This window comes from Brassica napus, chromosome C7 (assembly GCF_020379485.1).
Source record: "Brassica napus cultivar Da-Ae chromosome C7, Da-Ae, whole genome shotgun sequence".
NCBI classification, from domain to species: Eukaryota; Viridiplantae; Streptophyta; class Magnoliopsida; order Brassicales; family Brassicaceae; genus Brassica; species Brassica napus.
Window position 1 is genome coordinate 19,131,666 of NC_063450.1, and position 17,606 is coordinate 19,149,271.

Here is a 17,606-nt window from a genome sequence, read left to right on the forward strand (position 1 = left end):
TCGCCACGGACCTGGTTAATGGCTACAACACCCGAGCTGTCTCTCCTAGAGGCATGCTCAAGGTGGACTTAAGGAAAGCGTTCGACTGTGTTCGCTGGGATTTCATCATTGCTACTCTCCGGGCTATTGACATACCGGCGAGTTATATACGCCTCATATCTGAGTGCTTATCAACGGCGTCCTTCTCGGTTTCGATAAATGGAGTAACGGGTGGGTTCTTTCAAAGCACTAAAGGAATCAGACAGGGTGATCCGCTCTCTCCGTATCTATTTGTGCTGGCCATGGAGGGTCTGTCTCGGCTTCTTTTGTCGCGATATGAAGCGGGCATTATTGGTTTTCATCCGAGAACAGAGCAACTCAAGATCTCACACCTAATGTTCGCTGATGATGTGATGGTCTTTTTTGACGAACATTAGGTGTGAGATCTTGAGTTGCTCTGTCCTCGGATGAAAACCAATAATGCCCGCTTCATATCGCGACAAAAGAAGCCGAGACAGACCCTCCATGGCCAGCACAAATAGATACGGAGAGAGCGGATCACCCTGTCTGATTCCTTTAGTGCTTTGAAAGAACCCACCCGTTACTCCATTTATCGAAACCGAGAAGGACGCCGTTGATAAGCACTCAGATATGAGGCGTATATAACTCGCCGGTATGTCAATAGCCCGGAGAGTAGCAATGATGAAGTCCCAGCGAGCACAGTCGAACGCTTTCCCTAAGTCCACCTTGAGCATGCCTCTAGGAGAGACAGCTTGGGTGTTGTAGCTATTAACCAGGTCCGTGGCGAGCAGCACATTCTCCGGTAAAAGATGCCCGGGAAGGAAAGTTGATTGTGCTTTAGAAACCAGCAGCGGGAGAATCTCTTTTAGCCTAGATGCCAGGAGCTTGGAAATGACTTTGTATACCGTGTTAAGGCAAGAAATAGGTCGAAAGTCCGTTGTTAGGGAGGCGTTGAGCTTCTTAGGTATCAGTACCAGGTTTGCTGAGTTCCATTGCTTTAAGAGACGACCAGAACGAAAGAATTTCAGTACAGCTTCTGTAACTTCAGCCCCAACGATCGACCAAGATGCAATAAAGAATTCTGCCGAGTAACCATCAGGGCCACCAGATTTATTTTTAGGCAAAGAGAAGAACGCATTCCTTATATCCTCCACTGAGAATGGTTTTCCAAAGCTTGATATCTGCTCAGCTGAGCATTTGAAATCAAATAGGAGGTCCAAGTCGCTTTGAACAAACAACGGCTGCGAGACTGGGCTGCCAAGAAGATCCAAAAAGTAATTTACACACAACTCCTGAATACCAGCTTGAGATTCAATGCGCTCCCCAGAGTCGGCGATAAGGAAATGAATGTGATTAACGGCCTGATGGGATTCTGCATATCGATGAAACAGTCTAGAGTTTCCATCCCCACAAGAGAGCCAACTGATGCTCGATCTCTGAAAGAAAAAGGCTGTCTCAGCCGCAGACAACTCTTCCCATTCATGTAAGGCCTGAAGCTCAAATGAAGCATTGGTTGGTGACGGGATGGAGAGCATAGCAGATTGTGCTTGGATAAGTTTCTCGTGAGCCAGAGCCATCTTTTTTTCTATTCCCGAGTGTTTCTGATTACTGAACTCCCTGGTCACATTTTTCAAGAGCTTCAGTTTCCTTGCGACTCTGTACATTGCCGATCCAGTAACGTTGAAAGAGAACCAGCTGGTGCCGATAGTAACAAGAAACTCCGGGTTTTGAGTAAGGAAATTGTAGAATCTGAAAGGTTTCTTAGCCCTTATTCTGGCAGGGTCTAGCGTGATAGAGATGACCGCGTGGTCCGAGAAGTCTGGGCTACCAACAAAAGCCATTGAGGACGGGAACAGTGAGTACCAATCATCATTGACCAGGCTCCTATCCAGCTTCTTAGCTAGCGGCGCTTACTTGCGCTTGTTCCACCATGTAAAATTTGTGCCCCTAAAGTTCAGATCGTCCAAATTAGCATAAAGGAGACAAAGATTAAAGTCTCTGATTCTCTTATCCATGTTTAGAGTAGGGATTAATGAGTGCTCCAAGGGATCTCTGATTTGGTTGAAGTCCCCGACCATCAACCATGGTTTCGTGTCCATTCCATGCGATGCAGAGAGGGCTGATATCTCCGACCAGAGAAGACCACGCTCGGCAGGATCATTTGAAGCGTAAACAATAGAGATGAACAGCTTAGACTGGGTAGTAGAAGGCCAAGTAACCTCAGCAGTGATCATCTGGAGAGACTTGGAAATAATATTAACTGAGAGAGAAGGATGCCAGACAAGCCAAATTTTCCCAAGTGTAGAGAAATCGTAGTTATCTTCAGCATACCATCCTGGAAAAAGTTGTGACACAAACTTATTCTTCTTGAGCTGTTTTATATGAGTCTCAAGAATTCCGCCAAAAAGAGGAGAGTTTCTCCTAAACCATTTCCTTAATCCGCTGCGGTGGTTATATTTATTTATACCGCGCACATTCCAACAAAAAATGTCTGTCGACATAAAAATTAGATTAGATTGGGGCCCCTGCCCCGGTTTCCTTTTTGCCCTGAGAACTTCTGACCTGAAAACTTCTTTTTATTCCACACAACCTGAAAACCCAATTCAAAATCATGCTTACTAAGCTCTCCTTCCTCCAAATCAGAGTCTGACGATTCCACATCTGAAGAGTCCGGCTGAACATCAGAACGAGAGGATCCAGAAGCACCAGAGCGGCTTCTAGCGCTTACCGGTAGAAGGTAGAAGGGCGTGTTACTAGATTCACCTACAACCTTATCTTTCGCCGTTCCAAGTTGAGAATTGTGCAGCTCAGTCTGCACTATCTCAAAGTGCATAGGAACAGTCACACTAGTTTGAGTTTGGGAGAGCGGAGATTTACCAGCCGCAACTTTATCCACCTCCTTCCACGCCTGCTTTTCTTTAGATCTTCCTCTCCGAGTCTTCCTACCATTAGGCTCATTTTTCTGGTTCTTGGGACAATTAGCTGGGACGTGACCCTCTGAGTTACAAAAAGAACATAGTTTAACTGCAGAAGGGCATCGTTTCGCAATATGACCAACCTCCCTGCACAATTCACAAACCAGTGGCATCCATGGGCTTGAAACCAAAACTCTACTGATTTCTCCAGACTCAAATTGGACATTCACAGCTTCAGGGAGAGGCTTCCTAGGATCGATGATGGTGAACACCTTTGCCACCTCTAGGTTAGTCTTATTCGTAGAGGTAGGGTGTAAGAACTTAGGATGAACCACCAGTCCTGCGATACGTTCTAATCCATCCTCGTTAAAGAATTGGAAAGGCACCTTCCTAAGCTCCAACCAGATCGGCGCTGAGGTGAGCTCCGGTTTTGATGGCACAATGCATGGTTCCCACTTATCAACAAACATGGTCTGACCTTCAATTTGTCAGAGACGCTGAGTAATAACTCTGTGTCTTGTTGCAGCGTTAGGAATCCAGAACAGGAACGCGAACCCTTCCATTTTCGATACCGCAATATCTCTGTACTATTTGCTCCATTTTTCGTTGACGATGTTATGGATTGTACCTTGAGAGGGGGGATCCGAGTAGAACTGGCCCAAAACAAAAGGCTCCCAAGATTTTCTGTTCTTTTCGATCACAGAGTTGGGGATTTTTATACAAGCCTCACCCGAAGGGAGCGTGAAAGCTTCACCCTTCTTTAACAGACGCTTTCCTTTTGCGTGAGCGCACCAAGTATCTTCTGGAGCCTTTCCAAGGCTAGCCTGTTGATGACCTTGGTTGGGGTTAGGCTCTGAAGCAGAGTTCTTTTCGGAGGAAAGCGTGGTTCTCTTTCAACGTTACTGGATCAGCAATGTACAGAGTCACAAGGAAACTGAAGCTCTTGAAAAATGTGATCAGGGAGTTCAGTAATCAGAACTACTCGGGAATAGAAAAAAAGATGGCTCTGGCTCACGAGAAACTTATCCAAGCGCAATCTGCTATGCTCTCCATCCCGTCACCAACTAATGCTTCCTTTGAGCTTCAGGCCTTACATGAATGGGAAGAGTTGTCTGCGGCTGAGACAGCCTTTTTCTTTCAGAGATCGAGCATCAGTTGGCTCTCTTGTGGGGATGGAAACTCTAGACTGCTTCATCGATATGCAGAATCCCGTCAGGCCGTTAATCACATTCATTTCCTTATCGCCGACTCTAGGGAGCGCATTGAATCTCAAGCTGGTATTCAGGAGTTGTGTGTAAATTACTTTTCGGATCTTCTTGGCAGCCCAGTCTCACAGCCGTTATTTGTTCAAAGCGACTTGGACCTCCTATTTGATTTCAAATGCTCAGCTGAGCAGATATCAAGCTTTGGAAAACCATTCTCAGTGGAGGATATAAGGAATGCGTTCTTCTCTTTGCCTAAGAATAAATCTGGTGGCCCTGATGGTTACTCGGCAGAATTCTTTATTGCATCTTGGTCGATCGTTGGGGCTGAAGTCACGGAAGCTGTACTGAAATTCTTCTGTTCTGGTCGTCTCTTAAAGCAATGGAACTCAGCAAACCTGGTACTGATACCTAAGAAGCTCAACGCCTCCCTAACAACGGACTTTCGACCTATTTCTTGCCTTAACACGGTATATAAAGTCATTTCCAAGCTCCTGGCATCTAGACTCAAAGAGATTCTCCCGCTGCTGGTTTCTAAAGCACAATCAGCTTTCCTTCCCGGAGAATGTGCTGCTCGCCACGGACCTGGTTAATGGCCACAACACCCAAGCTGTCTCTCCTAGAGGCATGCTCAAGGTGGACTTAAGGAAAGCATTCGACTGTGTTCGCTGGGACTTCATCATTGCTACTCTCCTGGCTATTGACATACCGGCGAGTTATATACGCCTCATATCTGAGTGCTTATCAACGTCGTCCTTCTCGGTTTCGGTAAATGGAGTAACGGGTGGGTTCTTTCAAAGCACTAAAGGAATCAGACAGGGTGATCCGCTCTCTCCGTATCTATTTGTGCTGGCCATGGAGGGTCTGTCTCGGCTTCTTTTGTCGCGATATGAAGCAGGCATTATTGGTTTTCATCCGAGAACAGAGCAACTCAAGATCTCACACCTAATGTTCGCTGATGATGTGATGGTCTTTTTTGACGGAACGAGTAACAGCTTACATGGAATCACGGAATGCCTCGATGATTTTGCTTCTTGGTCTGGGCTACACATGAACAATACCAAAACAGAGCTCTTCACTGCAGGGCTGGACCAATCGGAATCCGCGGCTATAGCCAGCTACGGATTCCCTTATGGTCAATTCCCTATCAGATACCTCGGGCTCCCACTCATGAGCAAAAAGCTAAAAATCTCTGAGTACTCTCCTTTGATGATCAAGATCTCCAACAGGTTACAGTCATTGTCGGCAAAACTCTTATCATTCGCTGGGCGGTTGCAGCTTCTCAGGACCGTCATCTTCGGCATAGTCACCTTCTGGATCTCAGCTTTTATTCTCCCTAAAGGATGCATAAAGAGTATCGAAGCCCTTTGTTCCAGATTCCTTTGGTCTGGAAATATCGACAAGAGAGGTCTGGCAAAAATTGCCTGGCGAACAGTTTGTCTGCCGACAGAGGAAGGAGGTCTTGGTCTTAGGAGTCTCTTAGTCTGGAACCAGGTCCTGTGTCTCAAGTTTATCTGGTTATTACTATCGAAAACTTCATCGCTATGGGCAGATTGGCATTGGAGTATTCATTTGAATGATAAATCTTTTTGGACCGTAGAAGCTTCTGCAACTGACTCCTGGGCCTGGAAGAAGCTTTTGGACCTCAGACCGTTGGCGCTTCAATTCTGTAAAACCAGGCTCGGCAATGGAAGGTCCTCAAGCTTCTGGTTTGACGCTTGGTCTCCCATGGGCCAGCTGATCGAGCACATAGGCCAGTCTGGTCCAAGATCGCTGAGAATAAGAAAGAATTCCGTGGTGGCGGACGCAATCAATGGATCCACTTGGAGACTCTCTCTCACCCAAGATCTCAAAAGAAAGTTGAACTTCATACTTACCTCACTACTATTATTTTGCCTTTACCTATGAATGTGAATGATGAGTATGAATGGATTGCTGGTGATTCTCAGTTGCGTATTTTCAGGTCTGCCACCACTTGGGAGGTGCTGAGACCGCGAGAGGATGTTAAAGACTGGGTGGACGATGTCTGGTTCAAAGGATGCATTCCGAAGCACGCGTTCACTATGTGGGTTGCTAATTATGATAGACTGCCGACGAGGTCAAGACTGGTTGCTTGGGGAGTCCCTATCTCGCCTTTGTGTCCATTGTGCTCTACCTATGATGAAACAAGAGACCACCTGATGATATCCTGCAACTACAGCAGGGAAGTCTGGCGCGAGGTCCTCCACAGATGTCAACCTCCGTCAACAATGTTTACAACCTGGGCTGAGCTTCTGTCTTGGATACGATCTTCACAATCAAAAAGGCTTACACTATTGAGAAAGTTGGCGGTGCAAACAGTCATCTTTCATTTGTGGAAGCAAAGGAACAATTTGGTGCATAATCAGTCAACTATACCGGCTTCTACAGTGTTCTACGGTATTGACAAAGAGCTTCGAAACATCATTTCAGCGAGGTGAGTTAGAAAGAGATTCAGTGACCTTATGGTGATGTGGTTGAGATAGGTTCTCATAGGTTATAAATTCAGTGCTCCATCTTGTTTTTTGTTATTTTTTGCCAAGATGGTTTAAAAACTAAGATCATCTCTTGTAGAATCTTTTATTTATTTATATGATATTTACAATTTAGAAAAAAAAAAAAAACATTAAATAATATAGTCGATAGTGCAGTGCATAAAGTGATGCGGAAAATTTCGCGAAAAAATCGCTTAATAACACTGTACTTCTCGTTGTTCAAAAAAAAAAAAACACTGTACTTCTCATGTGTGTCCACAATTGTATGGATCGAAAATGGGCCACTGGTGCAATATCTTGGCTAAATGGGAGTATATATGAATAGAATATTTTATTTAACACCAACTTGACCTATAAAATAAAATAAATTAATAGTAATGAGAAACTGTCAAAATCTGGCGGTGGCATGAAGTATCAGTTAAACCAAGTCCATTGGATCGTAGTTACAATGGTCCCACCTGGCAACGTCGGTTCTTTCGTTGCTTTCTCATGTTTCATCGTAATCATCCTTTTTCTTTTTTTCTCATGTGAATATGAAAAAAACCCTCAGAAAGGTTAGACTCTGAGTAACAAATCAAATTGACAAAAACAAACCTTATTGCGTTTTATCAAGGTTGCGATTGGTAAATACTAGAGTAAATAGGAGTAAATAAAGTAGAGTAAAAAGGTGAAAAAGTTTCAGAGTAAACTAATAAAATACAATAAAAATAAAAGTTACACATAGCGTTAATTGATTTTCTCTCGCATAACTACGAGGGAAAAAGTTAGTCATTTTACCTTTGATTTAACAGTAGCTGGAGTAAAACATATAAAATCAATAAAAAACTTTTTCACCTGATTAGTTTATATTTTATACAGTGGCTGAAGTCAGAGTAAAATGTTTCTCGCTGATATATTAACGCTATTAGTGATATAACCCGTCAAACGCCAAATCGTATGAATCATCGAAAAATGTTACTATAAAATAACATTATCATATTAGTAAATTAGGGGAAGAAAGTAAGAAACATAGAATTTTGAAATGGACTATAAAATAACATTATCATATTAGTAAATTAGGTTGGAAAATTTAGAATTTAGAAGAAAGAAAAGAAACGTAGGACTGAGAAATCCAGCAAAGCCACAGAAAATAAAGTAGAAAAGTTAAACAAAAACAGCTAAGTCCTTCCTTTCATTATCTTTGACCATACCCAAACTGTGTGTACAGTCCACGTAAATACAGGATGGTCATTTTATCTATTAAATTTGATTTAATTTATTATTCGTTTCGATTCGATCCAAAAATTTTAGATATCTGTAAATTTTCGAAGCAAAACAAATACTAAAAATCAATATCTGTTAAAATCGAAACAAAATTACAAATATTAAAATTTTGGAAAGCGAATATCCGATCCGATCCGGCAATATATAAATACATGATCTTGACTATATTTAAAGTTTTTAATGTATAAAATTATATAATTATTATTCTAACATAAGATTTGATAAATTCTATTCACATTATTACTTATATAAAAATATTACATAAAAGGAAGAGAACACATTTATGACAATTATAATCTTTTTCTTAAGTTTTGTGTTATTATAATTGTTAACTAAGTTCAAAAAATTTACAAAATATGTAGATTCACTACTTCTTTTAATTTTTATCATATATATCATGCAAAAAAATATTTTACAAAACAAATTTTTATCAAAATTTTAAGATTATTTGTATTAATCAAAACATATAAGATATCCGTAAATATTCGTAAATATCCGTAAATATCTATTTATTTACAGAATATCTGTTTTTCCGAATATCCGTATTTTTCCGAAGCAAAGCAAATCAAAAAATTAGATATATATGACATACGAATCAAATCATAAATACCTTCAAAACCCCGGATATCCGATCCGTGCCTAGCCCTACCCATAAACGTACCATCTTTTTTTTTTTTGGTAAAATAAACATACCATCTTTCTACGCATAATACACGCACACGCCTTTATATATATAACACACGCACACGAATCTTTAAGGCTCACATATCAAAACTCCATCTTCTCCCTCAGATCTTTACGGACAAACCACAAATCTCATTTTAGCTTCCAAGTCGCTTATTTAGTCCTTTTCTTCAACACTCCTTAGTTCGCTCTTTATGTCTACGACGATGAAGACGCCGGGCTGCAGCTCTGGTTCCGGTAATCAGCGGCAGCCCAGTCGTTTACAAAAGCGACCTCCGGCGTTAAAGATAGTTCCTGCTCCGGCGAATAACTGGAAAACGGCTATTCCTCTCCTCTCGCCGCTAGCTCTTTCCCCAGACTCTCCAGTCTACCAACCGCCGGTTGAGAATCAGACGAAAGCTGCTGCGGTTGCGGTTGAGAAAACGCCGGTGTTCAAGACGTGGCAGCATCCTGCGGCGCCGTTTTGTTACGATTTATCATCGACTTTTGTTCCACCGTTTGTACCTGTTTAGTTTTAGATCTAAAGGTTCAAAAAAGTACAGTTTCTTTTGGTCTTGTGTAGATCTAATGGCCCACATTTACGCGATTTGTTTTTAAACAAACGCGCGTTTTACTATTTTGTGGTTGGAACAACGCTATTTTAGTAATAGATAAATAAATTAAAAGAAATATTAAATAACAATCGTCTGTTTATCGGCATGGTGCAACTGCAAAACGCATAGGTAAGTTGGTCGGTCGTCAAACGCATAGAAAAGTCTAATCCGTTTGTTTCCTTCTTCCACAATAGACTGTTTAATCTAATTATTGTGTACTAGAGTCTTTGTCATGGGTTTAAATATATTATGTTTAGGATTGAAAATTTTAAATAATATTAAGAATTTATTTGATACGTTTAATTAATTTTTGTTTTGATGTTGATATTGTGCAATGTGAAAGTTTTTCATAGTGGGAAAGAATAAATTTGTGAAAAATAGATGAGAATATATTAGTTTAAAAAAAAATAATAGATGAGAATAGAGTTGAGTGCCTTTAGTTTAGCAGAAAGCGTAATACATTATTCGGTGGGACATGAATAAAAAGAATAGGAAGAGTTGAAGTTTTTCTTTTCCTCTCTAGAGTTATTGTTTCTTAACATATTTTTTCAATTTATATTTTTCAAATATAAGTATATTTTGGATTAACTACAATCACGAATTAGATAATTTAACAGTAAATAATTTTTCAATATATAGGATTGTATAATATATGAATTTGTAATAAGAATAAGAATATATTTGAATATAAATAAACTAAAAGTAAAAGTTTGTTGGGTATTGAAACGTAATATTATGGATTGGGTATTGAAAACTTTTAAAAGAGTTGCTTACTTATTATTATAATATAACAAACAATATCTTTTAAAAAATATTTTGAGTTTTCAAAATTTAAATAAACAATCGGCTAAGTTCAAAATTGTGAAACTTGTAGTAGAACAATAACCGATTATTTATGCAAAATTAGAATTTAAAATAAATTATAGATGAAATTTGTATATTCAGTATAACTGTACATTTGTTAATTCTAAATTGAATAGTTTAAATGTTAAGAAATATAAAAAATATGAAATAGACAATTGAAATGCATAAAAAATATATTGCAACATGTGTTAAGTAGATAATCTGCTTGATAGGTAAAATTAATTATGTTGCCAAAATATATATTAATTATTATAGCCATGAAGAAAGTTCCCCGAGGTGGGTTTTATCAGTTTTGTTTGAAAGGTAAGCACCAGTAACTTTTCAATATTGTAAAATCAATCTTCAGAAAATAAATTCAGATATACAGTTGATAAATAGAAAATAATTACAAATTGTCAAGAGAATTGATACATAAGATGGTAAGAAATTACATAATGTTGTTGTTCTTGGCTTCTTGCCACTATCTGCTAAACAACATGCATGAAACCTTTGTCTAGACCCTTTTAAGGTTTCTTCATGTTTATAAAGATTTGTTAAATTAAATATTGAGAAAACCCAAATACGTTGGCAAATTAAAATAGCAAGGAAGCTCATAATTATTATAGATATTATAGAAATGTTTAGCCTATGTCTCTGAAACCTTTATTCCACATTGGGGTGGTACTGCCATACTAGACTATTCTTTTTCGCATCCCTCACTTTCTGAAGCTTTAACAGCATGGCAAAGCAATTAACATAATGATTAGATTCATTGATTTTCGATTTTTGGTAACACAGCATATATATAAACACTAAAACTGACGTTTTTTCTTTCCAAAATGCATATCGGTTTTTTTTGTAACGTTAAGCGGATTGATGCACTGTACAAACCAAGATATTGTAACACCGTCTCCATCTCATGTGTAATCACACTCGCCATAGAAATTTAAAGAACCTCCACCACATACAGACTCGCCCTTAGCCTTTGGTTAATCAATCTGAGGTGAGAAATAGTCTAATGCTTGTTCATCCTCTGAAATATGACAGTGAAACAAATTACAATCAACAAAAGGTACACCTACACCCAACAACAAAGAGAAAGTGTTAGCAACGAAGAACTCACTCAGACTTGTGCTTCTCTCCTGCGATTATGCGCGAGACCCCGATATAAAATATAGCCGTAAGATTTGAATACCCAATCGGATGGAGAATCAAACGCCAATATCATCTGGGCCTTAGCTTTATTTATGCGTCTACCAAGTGTCGAGGCTTTTGAGTTTGTTCACACTGTCTTCAAGCATAACTAAAGAGATTGAAATCGTCCTTTTCACCGGGAAACATCAGATGCGGCTTCCGCCTAAGCAAACCAACGGCGGAGAAGCCGCCGATGGATCAACTAAGGCTAAGGAGTTTCAACGGGGACGGAGATGTCACCGGAAGAATTGTGCTAAACTGTATAATATGTTATTATAGAGTAAATATTATAATAGTGTTATTTAGCTATATGGGATTATAAAAAAAATCTATAAATAAAAAAACTACAAAATACAAATATTAATAAAAAATTTTATTAATAAAAATCAGTTTACAAACATCAAACTAAACCAAAATAATCTGTTTACACTAAACCAAATTTTTAAAAAAAATCTAATTCAATCTAAACCGAATTTTCAAGGCCACCTCTTCTCACGGAGCTCCTCTGCCACCTCAATCAGTTTCTTAAGTTCTCGCAGGGCATAATACCTCTTGCAGACTTTGTATCCCCACACTTGTAAAGCTGCTCATTTTCACTTGAAAAGTTACAAAGCAAACGAATTATAAACAAGCCAGGTCAATGAAGCCAATTATCAACTCAACAATAAGATAGCAGGAAACAGATTTTCATTGAAATCTTCTTTTTCACCATGCAGGTTAAAAGCATGGTGATCTCCTTTAAAAGATCTTGGAGAACACTTTCAACTCCTTAACAGGTATTCCAACTGCCTTGGCATTATCTTCCTATGAAAAACAAAAGCAAAAATGAATTTATTATGGACTCAAGTGACAAATAGAAACACAAAGTGCTTCAAGGTATTTCTGCAAGCTTACTGCGGTAATATTGAGTGTCAAAGTCATGAACGGTCAAGCATCCTGATCATGTGACAGACTACGAATACTCCCTGGAAACAAATACATTTACCATAAAAATGGTAACAAAGAAAATCAATGATGTAACAAAGAATGCAAGGACTTGACACAAAACGAAAAGTATTTGATTGAGAAAATGAGAGGTAGCCTGGTTGTCAAATTCAAGCCCTGCAACGCCTCCTCTGGAAGTGAATTAATTTACAAAATCATTCAGTTACAAATTCTACACTAATCAAAAGTGTAAAATATTAGAAACAAAAAAAAAAAGAAACTTCAAGGAGGAATGTATGTCGTGTAAGATCTCTCTAATTCTGAAAAAAATACAAATTCTTATCTATCAATCAGACAAAACACACAACCAAACACTGAGAGAAACTAAAATTACATTTTCTTCATTGAATTTACCTTAGTATACTTGTAGCAACGGCGAGGGTTCAAAGGTATGTAATTGCAGTTCTTTTTCGAGTCTTTCTATTAAGTCCAAGTCCAAAGTCCCAAGCAGCATTATTTTCTAATCCACTATGCTTCAAAATTCTTTGTTCTGTCACCCCACAGCCCGAAACTTCTCACCAGTCTTCCTGAATCAGTAACCAGATAAAGCTTGTTAGCTTGCTAAGATTGGTAGTCAAACACACAACTCCAGTATATGTATGAGACTACACAAAAACAAAAGTAATTCTTGATAACGCAGAGCAAGTATACTTTGCGAAATATGCAAGATGGGGAAAGACTACCTTAAAAATATATCTCAAGCTCGAAAGCTCAGTAAATGGAAAATATGTATCAACCCATCTCATCTCCACAGCATCTGGCAGCCAAAGCAAGCTTAAATCTAAGAGTAAAAGATTCAAAAAAATTGTTCTCTGTTAAATCATTTCATCTAGGTATCTACTATCTAGATCTTCATTCTACAGTCGATGCTATAAAGCATAGCAGCAACAACTTTCTTAGCCTTCATCTGAATGAAGAATAAAGCATCCAACATCCAAGCAAGTTGAACAACAAAATATATCAACCATGAGTAGATGAAGTTTATATATTGAACTTACACTGGCTTACCTGAGTAGCAGCATTTCTTTTGCGTCCACGACCTCCTTTCTTCTCGGGCTCAGCTTTTTGGGTCTCACCTTCTGTCCCATTCTATCAAAGCACACTAACTCCATTAAGAAAATTCACGTTCTTTAACCAACCAAATATAAATGGCAAAAAAGAGATTACTTTTGTGATATCCTCCATTTTCTCAAGAAGAAATTCAGAGTAGAGTTGGGTCTGAGTGAAGAGCTCATCCAGTTTAGTAAACTAGGTATCATTCAGATCATGAGCTTAACCGGATGCAGCATACTTGAAGAAAACGCCAGAACTCTTAACAATCTAGAATACGTGAAACCTGAAATAAACCTCTTCACTGAGAACGGAAGTGTAATTTAAAATTAATAATATAATATTTTACATTAAAACGTTTTACAGAAACATATTTCTCTGTTTTTCCATCGCTGGCCATCACCGAAGCCCTAAGAATCGTAAATGAAAAAACAAAAAATATATCAAAAGAGATACCGATTCTTTCAAAGCAGGAACCTAGACCCCCCTCCCCTGGTTCTAAGGATCCATCCCACAACTGGATTAGCCAAAATCGAAGCTCTGACTCGGCAGGTCCTGGTGAGACGTCGTTGAAATGGAAGGCGACGGGACATTTGCCGACAGAAAGCTGAGATTTAAATCAGTGAAAAATGATCATATAAACAGGGTTTGGGTTTGTACAAAGAAAAGAGGATCAGTATATAAAGAAGGAGGAACAGAGGGAGCTGAAACGAAATCATCAAGACGAAATTGATTGATCAAAGTCAAGGATGGGATTGATTGTGTAGAGGGGGATCGGTTTCTACGGGATCAGAGGGAAGAAGACGAAGTGGTAGCGAAGATGATGATGGCTTCTAAACAAACTAAGCCCAACCGAAAGCAAGTTTGTCTGAACAAAAGCCCAACCCAAAGCCATTACTAAATGACGTGGAAGAATGCTTCATCTCTATTGGTCGAATTTCCTGTCTGAGGTGGATACAGTAAGAGGTCTTCATTAGTTGCTTTTAGTATAGTTTTGATGTCTGTCTATGCGTATAAGAATACTACGTCGTTGAAATGTGCGAATACAACTAATGTGGACACAATGATTTAGGTTACTATTTGAGTATTTGTATTTGATTGGCTAACGGTTTGGTAAAATAAAAGATTTGATCGATTTATTGACTTGTGTGTGTAAGACCATCATTAACCCTAGCAATCCATTAGGGGTGCTTAATTATTTTTTTTAATTTTTTTTTTATTAAAAAAAAATCAAATGCGGACCGCCACGTATCGGTGGAACCCGCAGTCAAAACGAATAGTGACGCTTAAACAAGCATCAGAAACGCTGCTGCTTAGATTTTTCCTGGGATCCACTCATTTGTTTAATATTTTTTTTAAGCACTCTCCCCCTGAGCTCCCTGGTTAACGATGGTCTACTGTTTTGAAAATCTCACTAACACGAGCGTGCATGGTGGGCTGGGCCTACTTTCTAAAAACTTCATTCATGGAAGTTTTTTGCCAGTAGAATAAAAACTTCAGTGTTAGAATTAGATCAATTAATGTTTTTTTGTTGTCAAAAAATAGTTCTTTAGGGGAAAACTTATCACCCAAATCCAATTGGAATGTGAGCACAATGAAGAAAAACGAAGAAGAAAAAGCAAATACACAATCAATATACTAGCCCAAAACAATGAAATAAGGTCAAAGCCCAAACCACTCAGTTGTAATAAGTCAAAACCCAAGACCAAAAAGAAATTGCTTCAATCTTCTAAATCATTCTCTGAAGTCCTTCACCAAAAACAAACTCTCATGGAAAGCTCTTTTGGAGACTCATCCTTCGCAAGTTATTCATTTTGCTTGTTTTTTTCTTTGTTTCTGTTTCTATCCATTTCTCACTCTATGGCTCACATTAAGAATCAAAAGTTATAGTTGAATAAAAATTCAGTAAAATCGATTAAATAAAGATCAATTCAGTTACAACAAAATTTCTACACTATGTGGTTCGGTTTTGATCTCAAATGCTCACCCTTGCATACTCTTTATACCACTCTAACTTAATAATAAAAAAATGAGACGACAATGAAGCTTAAAATAGTATCAATCTTGTTGATATCCGTGAACCTTTTCAAGTGGAGAACAATAATATCTTGCAACTTTCATAACTCTGGCTTCTTGTTCCCTTGCTTGTGTTCTTTATAGCCAGGACACCACTACATATCAAATGACCGGGGAGGCTTTTCTGCTAAAGAAGCTTCAAAGCAAGATAACAAAGAGACTTCATTTGCCATGTCTTCCTCACCGTAAAACTTGACTTCAACTAGATCATTCAAGTAAAAGATGCCATAGCACGAAACGATTAAACATGATGCAAGCATTTGAATAATAGTTTTGGGTGTAGAGTAATAATCTCATTGTCTTGGCTGGGCAGGAAATGTTGATGCTAAAAACACAAACAAGCGAAACTTTTCTTCTTTTTCATTTTCAGCAAAGAAATCGATCAGAAAAAAATGCATGCCTACTTATATATTTTCACACCGATAAGTAAGCAATCTTGGACCTCGTAGTTTAGTGATCTCCATTTGGGACGCCATATGAATTCATATTTTTAAAATAAAAAACAATCACACAAATATTAAGTCGAATTGATTCTTAATTAGGGGATTACTAGTTAGTACAAGAATATTAGTTTTGATAAAGTGGCACTCATGATGCATGTGACAAATGTCCAAATGGAAAACACCAAAATCTAAACCTAAAAATTGACTTATTATAATTATGTTAAGAGATGTGGGGCGAAAGTTGTTGGCTCACCACGCCCTGCAATTAGTCTTATCTATTTGTATTCTGCAGCATCGCAAAGAAATGAAAACGTTATGTTAAGATTATCCTATAAATTATATACTATGTGCTTGTGAAATATTGTGTAGAATTTTTATTCAACATCCTCATTTCAATTTACTAGGTCATGTCAGGTACAATGGAACCACATAGTTTTGTCAGAAGTTTATATACAAATTAATTTGATTAAAAATAACAATTAATTCGTAAGAAATTAGTGAGAAACTTAAAAACAAACAACAGCAAAGGACCGAATGGTGACGTGCAGGACAACTGCGGTACGGTTGTAATAGTAACAAAAATATATAGATGCATAGATATATGTAGATGTTTTTGTTACTATTCACAGCGGTGCGGTGCGTGGCGCTTCGTGTCATTCGAAACCAAAATATGACGTATCAATGCATGGGGGCATGGTTAGTAACTAGGTAAATAAAAAATCAGTTTCTTCGAAATGATTCTTAATTAGTATTATTTTAGAACTCGACATTATTAGCCACTGAAAATTACACATAAAAGACAAACATTTGATAGTCAAAAACATCGTCGGTCTATGTCATGGAGTTATCAGATTGTGGTCTATGTTTGTTGAGACTGTCATTTTCTTACTAATGGTGCGAGTTGTCGGGTATCGTGGGAGGAACGCGAAGTTGAAGTCTAGGTTCAAAAAGGTTTGCTCAAGGCTAGTTTTTGAAAAGTTCATGTAAACGAACGGAAAAAATAGTAGATGATCAAAAGAGAAACTTATATGATTAATAGGTATGTGTGTAATTATTTGTGGTGATGGTGAATACCAATTTTAAGAAACATTATTCGAAATTGACGGGGTTCACTCCTAGCGTGAATTTCTAGGTTTGCCAATGAATAGGATTGTGTTATTTCATATTCCATATTTTTTTAAAAAAGAAACAAAATATTGTCAAATTATATAATGTTTTTAAAATTAAAAATTAAAAATAAATAAATAAATAGTAGTAATTACAAAAAAAAAAGTTTTACCATCGTCAGCAAAACACTAAACCCTAAATCATAATCACTAAATCATAAATCTTAAACTCTTGGTAAATCCTAAACCTTAGGATAAATCAAATAAAAAACACTAAACACTAAAACACTCAAGGGTTTAGAGTTTAGGGTTTAGAGTTTTAATGTTTAGTATTTTTTATTTAGAGTTTATGATTTATCCAGGGATTTACCCAAAGATTTAGGATTTATGATTTAGGATTTAGGGTTTAGGGATTAGGATTGTTCTGCTCACGACGTAAAAAATATTTTTTTGTAAATACTATTTTTTTATCTTTTTATTTTAATAACATAATATAATTTGACAATATTTTGTTTTCTCTTTTAAAATATATCAAATTTGAAATAAAGAAATTTTATTGGTCGGGGAAGCTAAACCCAGAATAACTCTTTCGAAATTGTTGCGATCGAAATGTCACCCGAAATTATTGATCAGTCAAATATATTTGATGGAGAAGTATTTGATAAAATTCCACTGAGCTGGAAACCAATCTGTAATTTTCTTTCTCTTGTCTCTGTGTGCTTTGTCTCATCTTAAAATGA

At 37.7% G+C, this 17,606-nt stretch overlaps 2 protein-coding genes and 1 long non-coding RNA gene across 4 annotated transcripts; 2 read left to right on the plus strand and 1 right to left on the minus strand.

The window, feature by feature from the left end:
• The first annotated feature begins 5,798 nt into the window (after positions 1 to 5,798).
• LOC125589805 lies at positions 5,799 to 6,777 on the plus strand. The gene has a single exon (XM_048762269.1). It carries the CDS (start codon positions 6,022 to 6,024, stop codon positions 6,574 to 6,576), a length of 555 nt encoding a protein of 184 aa, XP_048618226.1. The 5' UTR covers positions 5,799 to 6,021; the 3' UTR covers positions 6,577 to 6,777.
• A 1,743-nt stretch (positions 6,778 to 8,520) lies between these two features.
• BNAC07G08430D (uncharacterized protein At4g14450, chloroplastic) lies at positions 8,521 to 9,259 on the plus strand. Its single transcript, XM_013862248.3, has one exon. It carries the CDS (start codon positions 8,772 to 8,774, stop codon positions 9,087 to 9,089), a length of 318 nt encoding a protein of 105 aa, XP_013717702.1. The 5' UTR covers positions 8,521 to 8,771; the 3' UTR covers positions 9,090 to 9,259.
• Positions 9,260 to 12,603: 3,344 nt separating this feature from the next.
• LOC125589800 lies at positions 12,604 to 16,998 on the minus strand. Of its 2 annotated transcripts, none has more exons than XR_007325951.1 (5): positions 13,698 to 16,998; positions 13,359 to 13,527; positions 13,190 to 13,280; positions 12,875 to 12,948; positions 12,604 to 12,718 (listed from the first exon to the last, which is right to left on the minus strand). It is a non-coding gene; the product is annotated as an uncharacterized LOC125589800 (long non-coding RNA). The 2 variants fall into 2 exon arrangements; XR_007325950.1 differs by having other exon boundaries at positions 13,200 to 13,280; positions 13,698 to 16,993.
• Positions 16,999 to 17,606: the final 608 nt, after the last annotated feature.

What these genes read in the sequence shown, in the direction of transcription:
- LOC125589805 (XM_048762269.1), top strand. Translation starts at nt 6,022, where the DNA reads ATGAATGTGAATGATGAGTATGAATGGATTGCTGGTGATTCTCAGTTG.
- BNAC07G08430D (XM_013862248.3), top strand. Translation starts at nt 8,772, where the DNA reads ATGTCTACGACGATGAAGACGCCGGGCTGCAGCTCTGGTTCCGGTAAT.